General features: G+C 39.7%; 1 protein-coding gene across 1 annotated transcript; it reads left to right on the forward strand.

The window, feature by feature from the left end:
* Positions 1 to 375: 375 nt before the first annotated feature.
* YEATS4 (YEATS domain containing 4) lies at positions 376 to 6,359 on the forward strand. Its single transcript, XM_064449371.1, has 7 exons — positions 376 to 530; positions 661 to 780; positions 1,754 to 1,820; positions 1,921 to 2,015; positions 3,452 to 3,544; positions 3,619 to 3,706; positions 5,757 to 6,359. The coding sequence occupies exons 1-7, from the start codon at positions 480 to 482 to the stop codon at positions 5,924 to 5,926; spliced, it is 684 nt and encodes a 227-aa protein (XP_064305441.1). The 5' UTR covers positions 376 to 479; the 3' UTR covers positions 5,927 to 6,359.
* The last annotated feature ends 12,864 nt before the right edge of the window (positions 6,360 to 19,223 follow it).

Here is a 19,223-nt window from a genome sequence, read left to right on the forward strand (position 1 = left end):
TGTGCAGCGTGTCTCGCTGACCCGGCACCGTGCAGGCCCTTGGGAACAGTGTGCAATAAAGCCGGTGAACACCACCGCGTGCTGGCTGCGGGTGTGCCGGGAGGCTACTGAACATATGAAAAGAGGAAATAATATTGACTCGATCCCCAGCTTCCTTTTTGAAGCGTTACCAAGCTCAGGGAGAACGGCCCACCCAAACCCCGTTGCTCCCCCAACCCTGATGCTCCCCCAACCCTGCTATACTCTAAACCCCGGTGCTCCCCGAGCCCCGCGGAACCCCGAACGCCGGCACCCCAAACCCCGCCGCACGCCGAAGCCAGTCGCGCGCTCAGCGGCGCAGCTCCGCCCAGCCGGGCCCCGCCCCGCCGGTGACGCAGCCGCGCCGCCGGAAGCGGGGCGGGCGGGGCCGGGGGCCGTTGCGCGGGCGGCAGAGCGGGCGCGCGGCTGCGGGCGCCCCCCCCGCCCCCCCCCGGGGCAATATGTTCAAGAGAATGGCCGAGTTCGGGCCTGACTCCGGGGGGCGCGTGAAGGTGCGGCACCGGCGGGGGCAGGCGGGGAGGGGCGGGGCGTTCCCGCGGGTGCCAGCCCGGCCCGGGCGCGGCAAATGCCTGTCAAACTGTGTCGTTGTGGGGTTTTTCCCTGGTATTGTTTGTTTTTAAGGGCGTCACCATTGTGAAGCCGATCGTGTACGGCAACGTGGCGCGGTACTTCGGAAAGAAAAGAGAGGAGGACGGCCACACGCACCAGTGGACGGTTTACGTCAAGCCCTACAGGAATGAGGTGGGTGCCGGGCCCCGGGGCGGGGGGGCCGGGCGGCCCCGGCGCCGCAGCCCTCAGCTGGGGTTTAAAAAGCCGGGCCAAAAAGGGAAAAGAGAGGGAAGACGCTTTTTCTCTGACGTGTTTGGAGCGGTCTTCCGGGCCGGGGGGCACTGGAGGGCGTTCGTGGCGTTACCCCGAAAAGCGGGTTCGTTCGCCCGCTGTGCACAGCGCCAAGCTACACACAGAGCGGAGGTGCTTTGTTTAATTCACTTTTGCGCAAAGATGGGTGCTGGGTGGTAACCCCGCAAAGCTGGCACCCCGCACCGAGACACGACAGGGCATTTATGCAGTTAAATGTGTCAGGCACAGCTAATATCCACCCCCCTCAGCTAACAGTTGGTTAATTTCCTTCTAATTTCAACTTAAAGGTACAATTCCCTCTAAATTTACCACGCATGCTGGGAGAGTAAGGGGCTTATTTGAGTACGGGATTTTCTGGCCTATGGATGTGATTTTTAGTATTATAATGAGGATAGTTCACCTAAAGGACACTTACTTTTAGTTCTTATCAACTTTCCAATTAGTTGTTCTCCTTGACCATACACTTTATCACCCCATTCTCAGCGTCTTCTGAGGTGGGATGTTCCCTTTTATCAGTCTCTCAGCTCTCTTCAAGGATAAAGTCACAAAACAAGTGCTTCCCTATCTCTCAGCTCCCTTCTCTGGCTACCAAATTCTGTTTTGCCAGGCTGACATGGTTCACTGTTATTACTTAGAAGAAAATTCTGTTTTCTTCAGGATATCAGTGGGGACAAAGTAACGACAGAGCCATGGGGCAGCACTGACTCTTGGATTTACCCCCTTGCTTTCCTTCTGTCTTTAAAGGTGGTTGTGTCAGAAGGAACGATAGGCATATGGGATGGATGGATGGATGAATAAACAGTAGTTTGGTGTGCTGCATGAATTATCAGAAATAATGCCATTTCTATTTCAGGATATGTCTGCCTACGTGAAAAAAATCCAGTTCAAGCTGCATGAAAGCTACGGCAATCCTCTAAGAGGTGGGTTTTGCATTTGAGCATTTTGTTCCCAGGGCTTGGGTCCTGATGAGTTCCACTGAGGCTTTATCACCTGCATTAACACTTCTGTTTCCTACCGCAGTTGTTACCAAACCACCGTACGAAATCACCGAAACAGGCTGGGGTGAATTTGAAATCATCATTAAGATATTTTTCATTGATCCAAATGAAAGACCTGTGAGTACATCAAGCTTTTAACAACACTTAGGTAATCGTGGTGGCCTAAAGCTATGCTGTGGGGTACTGCTGGTCAAAGTAAGTCCCACCAGCTGTGGAAACAACAGAGCCTGCTCTTGTAGGAAATGTATGTGATGGTTGACCACGTTTTCCTGTTTCTGTGCTTTACCACTGGCATTCATGACTGCTTTTCCTGTGTTTGGCTTCTCTGACATTTACTAATACATGACTGCGTGTCACACCTTACCTGGGTTGAGCACACACTGAGGGTTTCTCCTCCATGTAGCTTCCTAGTTCTGGGATATTTGCATATTTTAATTACCCTTTTTTTGGTCTATCGGATTTGGTCTAAATCAGCCAGAAAGCAGCAAAGGTGTTGTGCTAGCATTAGTCTCTTACTTAAGAAAACCAGGTTAAGACACTTCTATAGTTGAAAAAAGTCTTGGAAAGAATTTTTTTCTTTCCATCCTGTCTTTTAGACATATCTTGCAGGTTTCTTTACCTGGGTTTAGGTAGGAAGCTCAATTACTGTATTTTAGGGGAAGGGGGTGTTAATTTCTGTAAAGACTGAGTCCCTTCTGTTGCATGAACTACAGTGATCCTTCTGCTTTAGCCATTTTTTGCCAAATGAGAGGAAAGCTGACTTTATGTTTTTCTTGAGTATGTGAGAATTGATACTGGACTAGAAAGGAGTGCCTGGGCTGTCACGCTCAGTGGCACCCCAACCTGTCATACTAATTCCGTTCACAGCTTGACCAAGCTGTCCTAAAGTTGGTTGGATGTTTTTCCCTTTGCTGCTGTCCTTGGACAGCTGTTTGAGTGCCTGTTGTGTTCTTCCTTTCCCATAAGTACCAACTGGAGTAAGGTGTTGCTCTCTTCTGTGACCATGCAAGGGCAGAAGGGTGGGCAGCGTGCCCTCCTTGCAGGTCGTGGCCCAAGCAGTCAGTGGTTCCTCAGGGCTGGACAGAGGAATTCTGCTCCTCTTCAGCTCCTACCATTTGCAGTGTGGTAATACCTCTGCAGAGAAATTCCAGTGAAGAGCTATTCACAGGCCCCCCGGTGCTTTTCCTTCATAAGAAGGGATGATAAGGTCACAGAAAGTGCTTTCTGACTGATGCACTGGGAAAGTCGGCTTGAACTAAATCATTTGTTTGGAATTGTTTATGAGAAGGTCATCTTAGTAGTGTTTAAGCGCCAATTCTAAACCACTTGCCCAGATGTTTTTGAAGTAACAAGAAGCCTTTGGATAGCTAGTGTGCTTAACATTCAAATGTAAATAATTCTGCTGAAGTTATATGATGTTTATTTTTGCGTTCCTAAAAGATTTTAAAATCCTATACAATTCTTCAGTAAGTACAACACTACTTGTTGATATCTAGAAGATGATTTGTATTTCTCTACAGCTGACGAACTAATAAAATTCTGTCTTTGTGTAGGTAACCTTGTATCACTTGCTGAAGCTTTTTCAGTCTGATACCAATGCCATCCTGGGAAAGAAAACTGTAGTTTCTGAATTCTATGATGAAATGGTATGAAGATTTTTAATGTAATCCTCTATTTTGAAGAGTATCAGTGATAACCATGCATTTTTCTCCTCCATTAGATATTCCAAGATCCTACTGCAATGATGCAGCAGCTGTTAACGACTTCTCGGCAACTAACGCTTGGTGCTTATAAGCATGAAACAGAGTGTAAGTTGAAAATGAAAATATTTTCATTTTAGAAGTAAACAGTAGCTGGTTTCGTTGTTTTTTTTCTGGGCTATAACAGTACAGCAGATTTGGATGCTGCTAAAAAGTGCTATTTTTCCATTAAATTATCTTCAACTTTGCAAAGATATTAATATTAATTTGAAAATGTAAGATTTTCTGATCTGTATGCCTGCTGGAAAAAGGAATTATTAATTACTCAGTATGAAGAGCGATGGCATGGTTTATGCCTAGTTTAACATCTTCGGAATGCGTTAAAACACAGAATAAATTAAGGCCACTGTATTTGTGGCACAGCTCTGTTCAGCTCATCGGGGTATTAACTGCAAGCAAAGATCGCACTGAAATACAGAGCAGTTAGCACTGCTGTAGTCAAAGCAGCAAATACCCTTTTGGGATCAAGAGTCTGTCTTTTTAATTTCTGTTTAATTCTTTAGGTCATTTCATAACATACTACTTCAGTATAGCTTAATGTTCTTTGCGTCCTTCTTATCTAATCTGTCTTTAAATATTTATTTATTATTACAATTAATTCCCATAACATTCTGGGGCATTAAAGAAAAGAAAATACATTGATTCATAAAATATAATGCATTTAGTAATGTTTTCTGTTCTCATCTCCTGAATTTCATCTCTTCTACCCTCAGAAAGCAAATATAATATTTATTGAGCCCAAATCCTACCTTGTTCGTTATAAACACTAATGCCATCATAGTCCGGCGTACCTGGCCTTTGGCTTTTCTGCCTGTTTCCCCTGACAACAAATGTCAGGTATCTTTAGACATTAAATACCTAGAGCTAAGGGTGGTTATGAGTTTGAAGCCCTACAAAGTTAGGCTTCTGATTTGCCTTATGTCTGTTTGGGTGTGTGGACATGTGAGCTGCTCATATTTTCTGCCTCAGTTTAGCCAGTCTTGAGGGGGACTTTTGTTATATTGCATGTTGTTATGGTTTAGGGGTAGAAAATGTTTAATCATTTGAACCAAAAAAAAGTCTTGTCCGAATTTAAACTTTTATCACTTAAAATGAAGTTCAATTTAATGAACTTTAAAAAAACTGTTTCTCCTGAGCATAGACAGAAAGTTTAAGGAAATCTATATTAAAAAAAACACTAAAAATGTGCTACTGAAGCAGTTAAGATTTTTTTTTTAACATACAGGATATGAAGGGATATCCATGGCCTCTATAAATTTGTTGGCTTTACCAGCGTTGTCCAAAAACTTGTGCATGGACAGATTAAAAATAATGAGGACATCTCAGTAAACCAGATTGAGATGTCCTAATGTCAGATATTCGTAAAAGCAAAGGCAGCACCACTAAATCTTTTAGATACATAGAATAAAACTCCAATGAGACAGAGAGTAGAAAGTGGTTACGGTACATGGAAAAGGGACCACAGAATGGTTGAGGTGTGAAGGCATCTCTGGAGGTTGTCTTGTCCAAGCCCCTGCCCAAGCAGGGCCACCTACAGCAGAGGGCCCAGGACTGTGTGCAGGTAGCTTTTGAATGTCTCTGTGGATGGAGGGTCCAGTATCCCCCTGGGCAACCTATGCCACTGCTCGGTCACCCTCACAGTAAAAAGGGCTTCCTGATTCTCCAAGGGAACCTTCTGCGTTTTAGTTTGTTCCTGTGGCCTCACGGGCTGTCACTGGACACCACATATAGATTATTTGTAATTCTCTGTAGTCTCCCATGTATTTGCTGTCACCATGTCAGTTTTTTTCCCCCCACTTAATCTTTAAAAAACTCTGGAAAATGATTCACTGAATTATATAACTCCATCTGAGGCCACACAACAAATTTACTTTTTTTTTTTTAATTTCAGTGGGTTTTTTTTGATAGCATTTTGACTACAATCATTACATATATTACATGTTATAATAGGTAATATATTACATGTTAGAATAACTCTAAGGCTAACAATAATAGATTTTTTCAGGACACACACCATCCAAATTGCTGTTGCAATTTTTAAAAAGTTACATTTTTTCATGGTACTTACAATCTTTATTTTTCTTTATCACCACCATAGTTGCTGATCTTGAAGTGAAAACCAGGGAAAAACTGGAAGCTGCCAAAAAGAAAACTAGTTTTGAAATTGCTGAGCTTAAAGAAAGACTAAAAGCAAGTCGTGAAACCATCAACTGTTTAAAGAATGAAATCAGAAAACTTGAAGAAGATGATCAGTCTAAAGATATGTGATGAGTGTTGTCTTGATAAAGAGCCTATACTGAAAACGGAAGGACTTCAATCATGGAACTGTAGGTGTTCTTTTGAATTCTGTAAATGAGACTACGTGAATTTGACTTCCAAATGATTGAAGTATGTGGCAATCTACTTTGTAAACGGAAGAAAAAAGAATGTATCCTTGTTTTATAGTTAAAATCTCTGGGTACTGAACGATTTATTTCAAGTAGAAGGGGTCTTGGAGACCAGACTACTTCTTTTGTTGGTTTGTTGTTTGTTTGTTTCTTTTAAACTGCATTTGATTGGTATATGAAGACTTTGTATTAAGTCTTGTGCTAGTTCAATGTGATTTTACAAAATGTTGTTTACTTTTTTACTTGTTTTTTATACTGATTGTTTAGAGATGCATCTTCAAAGCTGAAAATAAAATATGCGGTTTTTATTTTAATATTTTTTGTCTCTGTCCAGTTGTGGGCTTCAAGAACAACTGTAAATAGCATACCCTGATTTAAGGCACAGGTTGAAATATAATGGTATGCAAGTTGCTTAGGTCTTGTTACAGGGATTTCTGCATGTCTGTTACCAGCATAGTGAAAGAACTTTCTGAAAACAGGATTCTACATAACTTGTGGGGCTTGAAACTCTTATCTGTAGATATATGTGTTAAAGCAGATGTATAAATGCATCAGTTATACAAGTTATGCTCAGAAGCAGGAAATTATTCCAATCCTGTTTTGAAGAAGTTGAGTATTTGTACTGTACTGCGTTTATTCTTAAGTAACTAGCAAGTGTTCATCCTGAAAAATCAATACATGGACTTTTGCCTATAACTCTTTTTCTTCCCCAAGTTGTAGAGGTAAAAGAGCCTGATGGAGATGACACTACCTCACCTTTTGAAAAGGCTTGGACATCTTTTCTGTTGCTTCAGGATACTATGCTGCAGTAAACCCTACTGGAGAATCAAACATCCCACATCTACCTTTCCACAAGGAAACAGTATTACCAGTGCTTTGAGAACAAAGCACTGATTTCTTCATATTTCTTCAAATTTGAAACAATTGACAATTAGCTTTTACCGTGGCTTGGTGAAGATTTAGAACTGAAACAGTTTCAACAGTCTTAATGAAAAACTTAAGTCAAAACCTGGCACATTTAGTTTATAGTATTTTTTATATATATATATATACACACACACACACTCAGGCTGAGGGACAGCTTGTAGCAGTGGTATCCATGCAGATCCTTCTCAGCACTGCAGACTAGCCAAATTCTGGCTACCTAACTGGTTTGGTTTACTGATTCAGTAGCCAATTTCCTTTTAAGCAGTAGCTGAAGAACAATACACTAGGCAATTTCAGTACAGTAGAATGTGCCATTTTCAGAGCTGTGCATTGAAAATAAGACTTGTGTGGGCCACAGTATATTACACATTTTAAGGCTGAAAGAACATGCTTCAGTGAAAAGTTAAATATTAATACAATTTTATTTTACGATACCTCATTATTCAAAGTGTTTATTTGGCTGATTCCTTGTGCTTTGATGATCATCAGATTTTTAAGGACAAATATAATAGGGTTAGCATCAAGTGAGTCCTACATGTATTCTCTTAGGTTCTACAGATTTATTCCATTTCCTGAGGAGGTTTTTAAGGTTCATTTGTGCATACTGAAACAAAAATGGGAACAGAAAGCATGGTTTTGGTGATACTAGGTTATAGCCAACATTATTATCTTGCATATTTGTCAGTTAAAATTATACTAAGGTAGAGTAACTCAGAATACTAAATAGGCTCAGCAAGAGCTATGACTAACAAGAACAGAGCTGCTGCAACAGGCTTGAACAGACCAAAACAGAATGGAATGGTACCTTTTAAATCCAACATTTCCACAGAAGCCTAAAGTATTCTTTTTGTTTACATTTTCCATAACATCCAATAACCAGTCTACAGAAGGAATGATCCTGGCTCCACTGCTGGTAGCCATCAACATGCTAGACCACTGATGTAATTTTTGTTTGTGGTTAGCAGGGTTTCCTGCCCCACCCCCACCCCACCCCCAGTTTTCTTCTTTCAACTTCTTGTATTTTTTTTTCTTCTCCTTTGTGCTCTCTGTAAAGTTTATACAAGAGTTGTTAGGTTCCCCTGTCAATATTAAGGCAAGAAAATAGTGCTAACATATGCCTGATCTGAGCAGCTCCTGTAACAGAAAATAGGAAGAATTAATCTTCTGCTTTGCGAAGTTCCTTATGTTCTGTGTTTTCCTTAGAAAATACTTTCTTCAGATGCTGAGAAAGAACTGAGCCTTGTATTAGGCAGTAATTAAATTCTGGAAAAAGTTCATGAGGATTAAGCAGTTTAGGATTTTGGACTGAGAATAAATGTGAAAAAAACCCACCTCCCTGCATTTGACAAGTAAACCTATAGCTACCTTCTCTACGTGCAATTGCACAGTTCTCAGCTAATGGATAGGCTATGTTTGGACCTACGTGCTCTGCCATCAAAAGAGTTGTTGATGCAAGCACCCGAGATAGCACGTGGATGCAGTAAATGTACAACACTGTGTTGACATTCTAGAGTGTATCATTTTCAAAATTAATAGAACTGAAATAGACTGGAGCACCTAATGGAGGTCAAATGCAACTGCATCCTTGCCTTGAAGAAAAACCCAAACACTGCACTCAGTTTTATTTCTGGCAGCCCTACAGAGATGTGAATCCAGACAAAGAGTCACAGTTTGTGCTTGCCAGAGGTTCTAACTTAAATGCCAGCTATTATATTGCTGAGAGTGACTTCAGACTGTGGTTTCATCCTGAGGTATAATTGTGAAACACAGATGTATTTAAATTTGCTTTTCAAAGGAGGGGAAAAAAAAATTCCTCATCGTGCTATAGGACCAGTTTTCTATCACTGAATTGCACAGTACTTTGTCCAATTGCCCACGCTGAAGCTTTAGACTCTACTTGAAGTAACCCTTTGGTAGGTAAAGGTAAAACAAGGTTTATCTCAGTTTATATGCATACTGTTAACAATTTTATCATTGAGGAATGTTTACTTTGTGCATCAAACATGCAAAACTTGTCATCGCCGCTTCCACTATAAAGACTTGGGGGTTTAAAGTATTTTAGCTAAGACACATTAATAGTCATCACAGTAATTTCAAACACTGACTGCTTACCTACTACCCGGTATTATTTATTGCTAGTCCTTTTTTTACCTAGCACCATCTCATAGAACTTCTTTCCTTTGCCTTTGGGTTTGGCACACTGTAGTTTACAGTTAGACTTGAGAAGCTGTATAAGGCTGTGCCTGGGAGGGTCCTCATCAAAAGTGCCATTATCTGGCAGATGTGTAAATTCACTTAATTCAAAGATTCACTTGAGAATTGTTGTCATTAGTAGAGATGGGACTGGAAGGAATGTTAAGTCACCCTGTTCCTTTTCTTTCTAGACAGATGCTGGTAGTAAAAGCAACCTCAAGACACTTTTGCTGCTTATGCATTTAATCTGTATTAAATACATCAGTGTTTGCTTGCTTCTTAATGGGAATCCAGAATTAAGAGCATTTCACGTTGTTTTCCAAACACCAGGTGGCAGGTATGTCCAAAATATTCTTCAGTCTCAACATAATTTTAATTACTGGGATTTTGGCAGATCTGTGATATCTTTGGTTGATCTAATTTGCTTTGAGACTTGATCATCTGATTAGATAACTTGTATTTCTGTCTATAAAGTTTACCAAATTATCTCTTGCATGCCATGAAACTGTTCAGCAGCCTTGTGAGCAAATCAAACGTGCTGTGCCAGGAAGCCAAAAAAAAAAAAGCGAACGTTTGTTTGCAATTTCTGTTCATTTGGCAAGGGAAGCAGCTTTCAAATACAAATCTCTGTGGTTGTTTTTAGGTTGGTTTTGGGATTTTTTTTTTTGCCTTTTCAGGCCAAGATTGTGTGACAATGTAAGTGAACAAACCATAACTTAGGTGCTCTGCTGGACTCCGTATTTTGCTTGCGTTCAGTTGCTTGCACGCAATTGAAGGTGCAAAATGGCAGGATTTTCCACAAGGAGAAGTAATTACTTTTTTAAACTTAATGTTAATAGAGTAAATAAGCTTTTTTGACTACTTGCTGCTTAATGAGTACTACAAATGAACCCTTTGCTTCCAAGAAACTTTTGATTTTCCTGAATACAGTAGGGAAGAACAGCTTAAGTAAGGGGAAGAAGAGAGAATTAGGATGGTAAAAAAGAATAGCAACAATGAGAAATCCATGTTATATATACACATCGTGATACAATTAGTTGGGATTTATTTTAACGTTCATTTATCCTATTTCTGTTTTAAAATGTTTTAAGCTAGAACATGAAATCATTTAAGTTTCTAGTGGAAGTCTTACCTATGCAAATAGCTAATACACATCCAAAATTAAAATTTACATTTACATTTTCATAGGAAAAAAACATCTTGAATGCCTAGTGATTAGGCCATAAAAAGAACTCATTAGCATTGGAACATGCAGTATTTGTCCTACTCCCTCCCTGATAATTACTATACTTTCTAATTTGTTCATTTATTAAACGAGTGGCTGGCACTTCTTATTCCCACAGTTGTGGAGAATTCTGTACTTTAGGATGGAAACAAATTTCATCTGATCTATGGGCTTCTGCTTTGCAAATACTTCCACTTGAAGTGAGCAATAGCTTTTTTCTTCAATGTCTAATTCTGCAACATCTGGCAAATCTTATATTTTTTCATACTCTACAATTCAGCTTTATTTCAAATAGCCTATTTCATTTAACCTCTGATCTAGAATGTTCTTAAAATGCATGGTGAACACTCAGTTTCTAGTGAAACATTCTGGTATCTTTTTTCATTGCATCAAGAAACAAGACATATGGCCAAGAAAGGTCTTCTTTACCTGCTGAATTGATCAGCCAAAACTGCACCTCAGTTTAATGACTCCAAACAAAAGATTTGAAAACATTTCACTGTTAAATAATAGTTTCTGGGCTTGCATCTTTAAGCACTAGCATGCTGGGTAAATACAGGTATTAAGAGTTGGCAAAACCAATAAGGTTTATGCTTCTATCCATGTAACAAGGGTGACAGCTTTTGGACTTAAAATTTGGAGGCTGAATAGTGCTGCAGCACTCTGCTGTTCCATGTGCTGGACCTGTTGAATGGAGCAGCGCCAGCATGTGGCTCCTTTTTCCTGTCTTATGTTTATTAAAGCAAGAATTAATCCTGGTCATTTTTGTTTTAATCACAGTCCTAATTAGAGTGATAACTCAGTCCCACCTACAGTTCACTTCAGGCCCTAAGCCACCTAAACTCCGAGTAGGTAATATGGAGAACCTTGAAAAGTTAGGTTTGAGGGGCTTGCGGGTAACTTTTGGTGTTATATCCTGGTTTCTGTATGGAAGTCTATGTAGTAGTTAAAGCATTTACTCTGTAAACTAAATATTCCTGAGGAAGACTGAATCTGCATCTCACAGTTTTAGAAGTTCTTAACCATGAGGTCATGAAAGTACTGTGCATTGCTGCTACTCACAGCTGTAGACAGCTCTGCAGGTCTTCTCCAGGTCTGGAGAGGGAACAGGTGAAGGAAAACCATAATCTCACATGAAAATTAGGGCATTGCAGAAAACAAATTGCCTTTTTTTTTTTTTGTTTTGAGCTGAATAAAGCCACCATCTCAGAAAAGGGTTTTTTAATGTTAGTTTTAATTTTTTACTACAGAAAGTAAACTTTTACTTAAATCCTTAGTAAATGAATATGTCTAAATTAGATGGATTTCCTAGTACCTTCAGAAGCTACACACCTTGTTAGTGTCTGTAGAAGAAGTGTATATATTGGACAAATTCGAAGTGCATTTTTTTCTTTCGCTACTTGCTAGAGGTTAGGCACATTTGCATGGAGAGGCAGGACACAGGATAGGCACTTAAACTAGACGAACTGGACTCTGCCACCCTCCTACGTGGTGTTTGGAAATGATCAAAGCATCCCCTGCTTTGCAAAGCTTTGTGGTTGCTCTGAGTCTTCCTTTTTCAGTCCTTACCAGGAACTGCAGCATTAAATGAACACGGGCATTGCCCTGGATCGTGACAGAACGTCACGGGCAATGGCAGAGTGCAAAACTGATTTGGTACGCAGTCAACTGCCAGGTGTGTTGCTTTTTGGGTAGTTAATAGTTCATACTCTTTCAGTATCTCATCACTGATCAGTCTGCTACTCCTGTTTCCTGCTAGGTTCATTCTACAGTATTTAACAGTCATGAGACTGCAACTTCAAATAGCTAATGCAGTCTAGCTCCATTTAAAATAAACTGTGTTTTGAGTTTGGCTTACTTTTTATTAATAAACAGGCAACAAGTCTTACTCCTTGTGCATTTTTTGAGGATAGAGAAGATACGTTTCTACGGCTGCGAATTCTTTCTAGCGCTTTTCCCCCCCCTTCAAGGATAAAAGGCAGAAACAAAGTCATAACTGTAAAGATGATTAATTTAATTTGTATGCATTTTAGTGTTACTTTCTTGGAACAGGCTGACAGAGTATGTGTATTTTAAAATTGAAAAGCAGTAAAACTTTTCATGGTTTCATTGTCTGAAAAGTTAATTTTAATTAAAGTTTGTTCATAGTCTAACCTGACCCCATATGGTCCTAAATGTTTGCAAGTGCCTTGCCTCCACATTTGGAGCTGGAAATGCTTAGTACTTCATTAAATAAACCTGACCTTCGATCATTGTGAGGTCAGTGGGTTTCAACCAGACCTCTGGTGAATGAAGGTAATAAATGAGTAAATGAAGCAGCCACATTTTCATAGCAGAAAGGCCACTTGAGAAAAGGGCCACTTTAGTAATGTTTTCTATTTCATGATAGTTAGACTTTACAGCATTCCTTTACAACTATTAAGCTAAGGCTTTTGGAAGTCTATACGATTCCTACACATAAATTTAAACAAACCATTTTTTCAATTTGTCAACTAGCCACTGCTACTGTATGCCCTCTTGTTGACTTTGCAGTCAAATTATTTTCTTGTAGCATACTTTGTACATTAGTCCGAAGATTTGCCTTCTGTAAGTTCCACCTCTCTCCTTGGTTCTACGCTACAGCTCCTTCACCACTCAACAAGGAGCACTAAAGAGATAGGATCTATACAACAAAAGCAAAGTACGACTTGGTTTTGCTGCTACTGTTAATCCCAGAGCTTTATCTGACACTGATGATGTAGAGTGCTAGCTTTGGAGTCTTGCCTAAATCTAGAGATAGTTTGTGTGACAACTCCGAATATATTTTGTGATCATGTAAAGCTGTCCACACACAAGCATGTTGACCTTGGTTAGCGGCATTATACCTGTGTCACCTCTCCATGGCCTCATGTAAAAATACCCCAAAAAACCAAAAACCTGCAGCTGAACCTCTACTGTAGTGTCCCTGATACAAAAAATAAAATTTGTTGATCAACAGTATTTTAATAATAGCAACATTTTGTAAACCGCATCCAATGCTAAATCATTGATGCAGTTGTGTCAGACACTTAATTATTGTCTTTGCAGCTTTTGTTGGAATTCCTGCCTAAAAAAACCTCGCTACCAAATAAACCAACTCAGTTACTGGGGTGCATTCTGATCTCTTTACTGCTCCGTAGACATATCTGTTTTTCAAGGACTGACTGTGGTCTACTCCACTTGGACTAGAATTGCATCCAAACTAACTTCAGTAAAGGCACTTTGTAATTGTGAAGCAGAACTGGATTTGAAATAATATTCTCATGATCAAAGATTCTAAGAAGCTTTTGTAGTAATTGAAGAATAACAACTATATAAAATGTGTTTGCTTCTCATATTTAAATTAAGCACAAAGATAAAATGCATGAGAGGCTTATTAAATGAACATACAGATACTGCATCTGATAAGATCAAAGCAATTGAGTGGTATTTTAATTTAGGCATTTGACTGACTTTGTCTAAAAAAAAAATGTTTTTGAAGTAATGCTGGCCATGTTCCATAACATCTGAGAGGTTCACTCAGTTGTGGATTGCTCCACTGGGCTATTCCCTCCACTGCTGATATATTATTTATATCGTATCCTGAGAATACTGTATATGCAAAACATGCAGGCAGAGTTCCAGGCCTGAAGGCCTTCAATCTAAATGGGCAATATAGGATGGGTGGTATAATAAATTGCAGTTCTTTACTTGAACTGTAAGCAATGTCTTTCAGCTTCAAAATTACACCCTTCAACCACTTTGAACTGAAGAAGCATTCAGTACAGTTCTCATCCTGTGGCAACTCAACTCAGTCTGACTGTAGTGGATAAGTGAAGCTACTGCTGTCTGTGGGTTTCATCATCCTTAACAAAATAGGCTTCTTTTAAAAAAATAATATTCCTGGAAGTCACTTGCATGAAAATTGTTCTTATGGTTTTAAAGAAGGATAGAAATAAGACGTGAGCCAAAATTCTCTGAAAATCTCCCATATTTATCAAAAACGCTTTGATTTGGGGGTTGGAGTGAGCATGCAGTTGTTTGGTACAGAACTAAGTAGCCTTGGGAAGAAAAACTAAGAACAAAAACTCTAAGCGTCTTGCTTCATTACTCTGACAAAATAAGCCAGTACCCACCCATCAATTGCGAATGTAGAACAAAACCCCAAATACTTCAGGCTGCTTCATAGAGGTTTGCACTAAGTGGGTCATAAATAAGATCAGGATATGCAGCCTGCCCTGAGCTCTATCATGACGAGCAACTATTTGAACATCTCAGGGAAGGCCAACGTTATGACAGAGAGAGAACTATGGTCCACAGTTACCAGTTTGGTTCTTCTGTCACGGTGAAGGTCTCTTCTGCAAGGGGGCTGAAGCTTTCTCAGCAGTGGAATGAACTTCCCCAAGAGTCAAAGACTCATAAACCTCAACTTTTCTCACTTCATCTCAACAATCTGTTTCTTTGGGGTTCTTTAATATCAACGCAAGCCCTTTTTTAATGCCTCATTAAAGCAAAAACTGTTCTGTCATCTTTCTCTCCTCCTGCTAATGGGCAGTATGGAAAAACAAACACAATTGGACAAGTATCTCTTTATATTAAAGTTAGCCAGCCCCGCCCGAGTCACACTGCTTTGGGAAAAATTCCATGAGCAGGACCTCCTTGGTCTCCATCCTTCAGACTCTTCCCCATACTTGTTTCTGCGTGAGAGAATAATGTTGGTATATATTTTGATTCTGTCCCTGATTTGGCTTAAAATATATGCTATTATATGTAATTGAAGGGAAATCCAATTATTTCTGCTTAAAATAATTATTGCTTAAAATACCATTAAATTAACAAGTCTGCTTTTATTTCCCCTGTTTCAAGCAATTATGTAGTTTGCTTACACCAGCTTTATGTGTGAATTTAGGCAGTCCTAAAATTGAGAAATAATACGCTGGCTGCAAAATGAGGTACTGTAAAAGCAGCGTTCTATTCCATTGCCAGTAATTCTAATACACCATACTTCATCTGTTGTTCTTCTATGCCTATGGTAAGAAGGTTCTTGCTTTCCTGAAGGAGCCCACTCCTTATATAGTGGGGAGAAATAAAAAAACCCCTGGCATTTACGTTGTTCTCTTAAAACATCAGGCTGTAATCAGCAGTTCAGCTGTGGCTTCATAAACTGAGCCTTGCCCCAAGCAGGGGTGGGACCCTTCAAGGGAAGGGTACGCGATATCTTTCACAGCCCTCCGATTTTCATCTGTCTGTGTAAATCACGATGCTCAGTTATCCATTCACGCCTAGTTGTGATTTTGGAGTACATGGGACAAATGCACATGAATGAAGGAGAGCGAAGCCTGCTGTACCAGTGTTGAGAACAGTTTATCTCGCACTTTCTCTGACCACTGCTTTGTGATTAAGAGGCAGGAAAGAACAGTAATCCTGCCAGTGTGAGCTTGGATTCCCCCTGCAGATTTACTGCTCAGCAGGCAGAGATGTTTTGGAAGACAGAAAGGGAGTGCTTTTCACTGTTTTTCAACGTGACAATTTGACTTCTTAGAGAAGCTCTTACTGCTTGAGTAAAGCAATATATCCACCCCAGATAAACTTCACAAGGTCACTGTGGGTCCAAGTTACATCATCATTTACATCAAAGTCAATTTTAAGTAATTTATTTTATCTTTTCTACTCCAGATAGGAAAAACACTGGATGAAAACAAACCCAATTATATCTGATTTTGCTAAGTCAGAGATATCACTGCTAGAGGAAAAAATCCAGGTTGCAACTTCACATGTTCCTTTAAACATTCTTCCTGACCACACCAAAAGGCAATTTTTTTGAAAAAGCCAAGGTATCTCTCTCATTGCACAGGACAGAATAACTTATGTGCTAGAGAAAGGAGTTTCAGAAAGGCAGATACTTAACTCTGGTATGTAATGTAGATGAGAATTCGACTTTAAAGACCATTTACCAAAGACAATTCAGTAATTCTGCCAACCACAACGTCCCTCAGTCCCACAAATGACAAAGTAGAACAGAACTATCTGCCCATGCCAATGCAGGTCTTTCCACCACTGCTAACTATGTGTTTTTGTAAAGGTACCTGCTGCCCCTATAGGCACCGTGCCGCCTCAGAGTCGTTTTAACAATCTCTGAGCATGAAAAAAAAGTTTATTTAAATGTAGTCCTGGAACCTGGAATGATTAATCCATCCATTCATTAATCAATCCATCAAAAAGATACTTTGGAGGTTTTATGAAAATAGTATGACTTATTCTGTAAGTAATTCTGTAAACTGATGGCAAAATACATACCAGTAATAGCTGTTCTAGTAAAAGTTTACATCATTTTGCCAGTTTTATTTTCTCACTGTCTCAGATCCTATATGTTGCTATCCTATGGCCAGACCTTCTGTAACTGCAATGTTTTTCCTGACTGGAAATGGAAACAGGACATATTCTTGTAAGGATACAGGCCCAAGGAAAAAGCGGTGTTACTTTTAACTTTTTCTCTCTAGTAGTCACCATTCATAACTTACAACATACACTGTGAAAAGACTGAGAAAACCATTGATTGATTTAAATCTGCCTTAATTTTTTACCAAAGGCAAAAACTGCACACACTGGTGCTTAATCATACTTTGCATCATGTACAAGCATGCACTTTTCCATACAAATTCCATCAGGTGTTTAATCTGCTATTGCAAAAATACTTATTTGCATACAATCACACCCTGCTGTGGTTTTAAATGTTTTCTGAGAATACATTTTAAGCCTATTATCTTAACCTCACTGCCTTTCTACCCACATATAGACTAGCAGACATGCAAACCCTTTAATTTTTATTCAGGCCTGACTGCAATTAAGTTGAAGTGCATTTGTTCTTTAAAACTATAGGACTCAGCTTATTCCCTAAGTATTGTTGGTGAATACACTGTTGTTCAGCTGCTGAGCTCTAGCAGCGTCTGTGTCTTACAAAAAGAAGTTCTTATTACAGGACAAAATGGTGATGGGCAGTTCTGGATATTTTTGTAGTCTGAAGTCTTTGTTGGTGCCATGCATGCCAGCTATTGAACAGAAGCAGTCAGTCACAAACAGCACTATCTTATCTTTTAAAAATCTTAGCCCAGATACCAAGATGCCCTGATCCTAGTTAGAGAAATCAAGGTGAAGAACAACATCTTTTCATATCAGCTTTCTTGTTGGAGACAGGTTTGATCCAGATGCATAGGACATGCACTTACACAATCACATCGTGTGACAAGGCAGTATGCTAGGTATACTCTTCCCCATCATTCAGTGTCTGACAAACTAATTATATATAATTTGTTTAAAGACGACATTGGAAGTAAAAACTGAAAACTCCTAAGTGTGGACAACAGTACCATTTTCTGAGTCCTGCTATAGCTGCACCCTGACAAACAACTCCTCTTCTTGATGTATTTTTACAAAGTATTTTAATGACTACTGTCAAGCCACTAAACAGAATGTACCATAGCTGACTCTTGCTTTCATTATGGCAAATCCAAACTGTCTTGTCCCCACTATGTTCTTGCACTGAGTTTTCATGTATATTAGTTAACCCAGTCCAAATATGTTCTACTTTTGTCAATTAATATACGATATGGAAAAATGTATAGTTAGGGCACAAGCACATGGTAAGAACCTATCTTAAGAAGACAGAACCATGAAGGTTGCAATGGGCCTCAGGAGGACCACCTACTGCTCAAAGCAGGGCCAGTTAGAGCAGATTCCTCAGGGCTGTTTCTAGTCAAGCTTTGAGTATCTCCCACGAAGGAGGTCGCATAACCCCTCTGGGCAACTTGATCCAATACTTTACCACCTTCATGATATAAATAAATAAATGAATAAATAAATCTACCTTTGTATCTAAGCAGAATTTCCCATGTTTCAACATGTGTCCATTCCCTCTCGGCCTATCACTGTGCAACTCTTAAGAATCTGGCTTGGCTTTCCGTGTAGGCAGCAGCAGTAAAATCTTCCCTTAGCTGCCTCCTTAAGGCTGAACAGTATCAGTTCTCCTCTCAGTCTTCTGCAACCATTTTTCCAGTCCCCTGACCATCTTGGTGTCTCTCTCCTGTACTAGCTGCAAAACAGCCATACTGTATCAGATTACACAGGTATGCCTAACTTGCTTCTGATTCTTAATGACCAGGACTAAAGAGTCAGGAAGAGAGTATAAAGAACAGGTCAGGTATAGCACAATCCTTCCTGATATATATTCAGAGTTTTCAGTAAATCATTGGTTAGGGAAAACCTGAACCAAAGGCCGCTATATTCCATTCCATTTACTAGCTCCCTATGTACTGCCTCCCTTTTAAGTTTAGTCCCTTTTTGAAAGTAATGATAGTTTCAGCTTCCACATTTCTGGAAGCAGTGAGCTCCATACTTTAGTTCTGCAGCATCTGAAAAACAGACTACCTTTTGGTTGTTTTAAACCTGCTGTCCATTATTTCCCGTGCACCCACTTACTAGAAAAAATGAATGAGAGCTCCCTACCGTCTCTCCACAAGCCACCATTTTATATAGTTCAATTATTTTCCCTCAGTCACCCAGGCATTGTCACTTTGGCTTTTTCATACTGAAAAGTCCAAGTGTTGGTAGTCAGGTTTTAAACAGAAACCATTCTCTATGTTTTGTTATTCTTTACCTTCTTTCTGACCTGGAAACCAGAGCTTCATACTGTTCTCTCAATTCAGTCATACCGCTGATCTACGCAAAGATGTCGCAACATTTTCTGCTCCATTCTGTCTTCCTTTTCTAATAATTCCTGCTATTTTTGACTTGGAGCTGGAAATGAAGTGTCCAAAGAACTACCCATAGAGACTCTAAG

This window comes from Phalacrocorax carbo, chromosome 1 (genome assembly GCF_963921805.1).
Source record: "Phalacrocorax carbo chromosome 1, bPhaCar2.1, whole genome shotgun sequence".
Lineage (NCBI taxonomy): Eukaryota > Metazoa > Chordata > Aves > Suliformes > Phalacrocoracidae > Phalacrocorax > Phalacrocorax carbo.

Bases quoted from the DNA above. Each gene is read 5' to 3' on its own strand.
- YEATS4 (XM_064449371.1), top strand. From the start codon at position 480: ATGTTCAAGAGAATGGCCGAGTTCGGGCCTGACTCCGGGGGGCGCGTG. The intron at 531-660 runs GTGCGGCACCGG...TTTGTTTTTAAG, and splicing joins ACTCCGGGGGGCGCGTGAAG to GGCGTCACCATTGTGAAGCC. The intron at 1,821-1,920 runs GTGGGTTTTGCA...TTCCTACCGCAG, and splicing joins CTACGGCAATCCTCTAAGAG to TTGTTACCAAACCACCGTAC.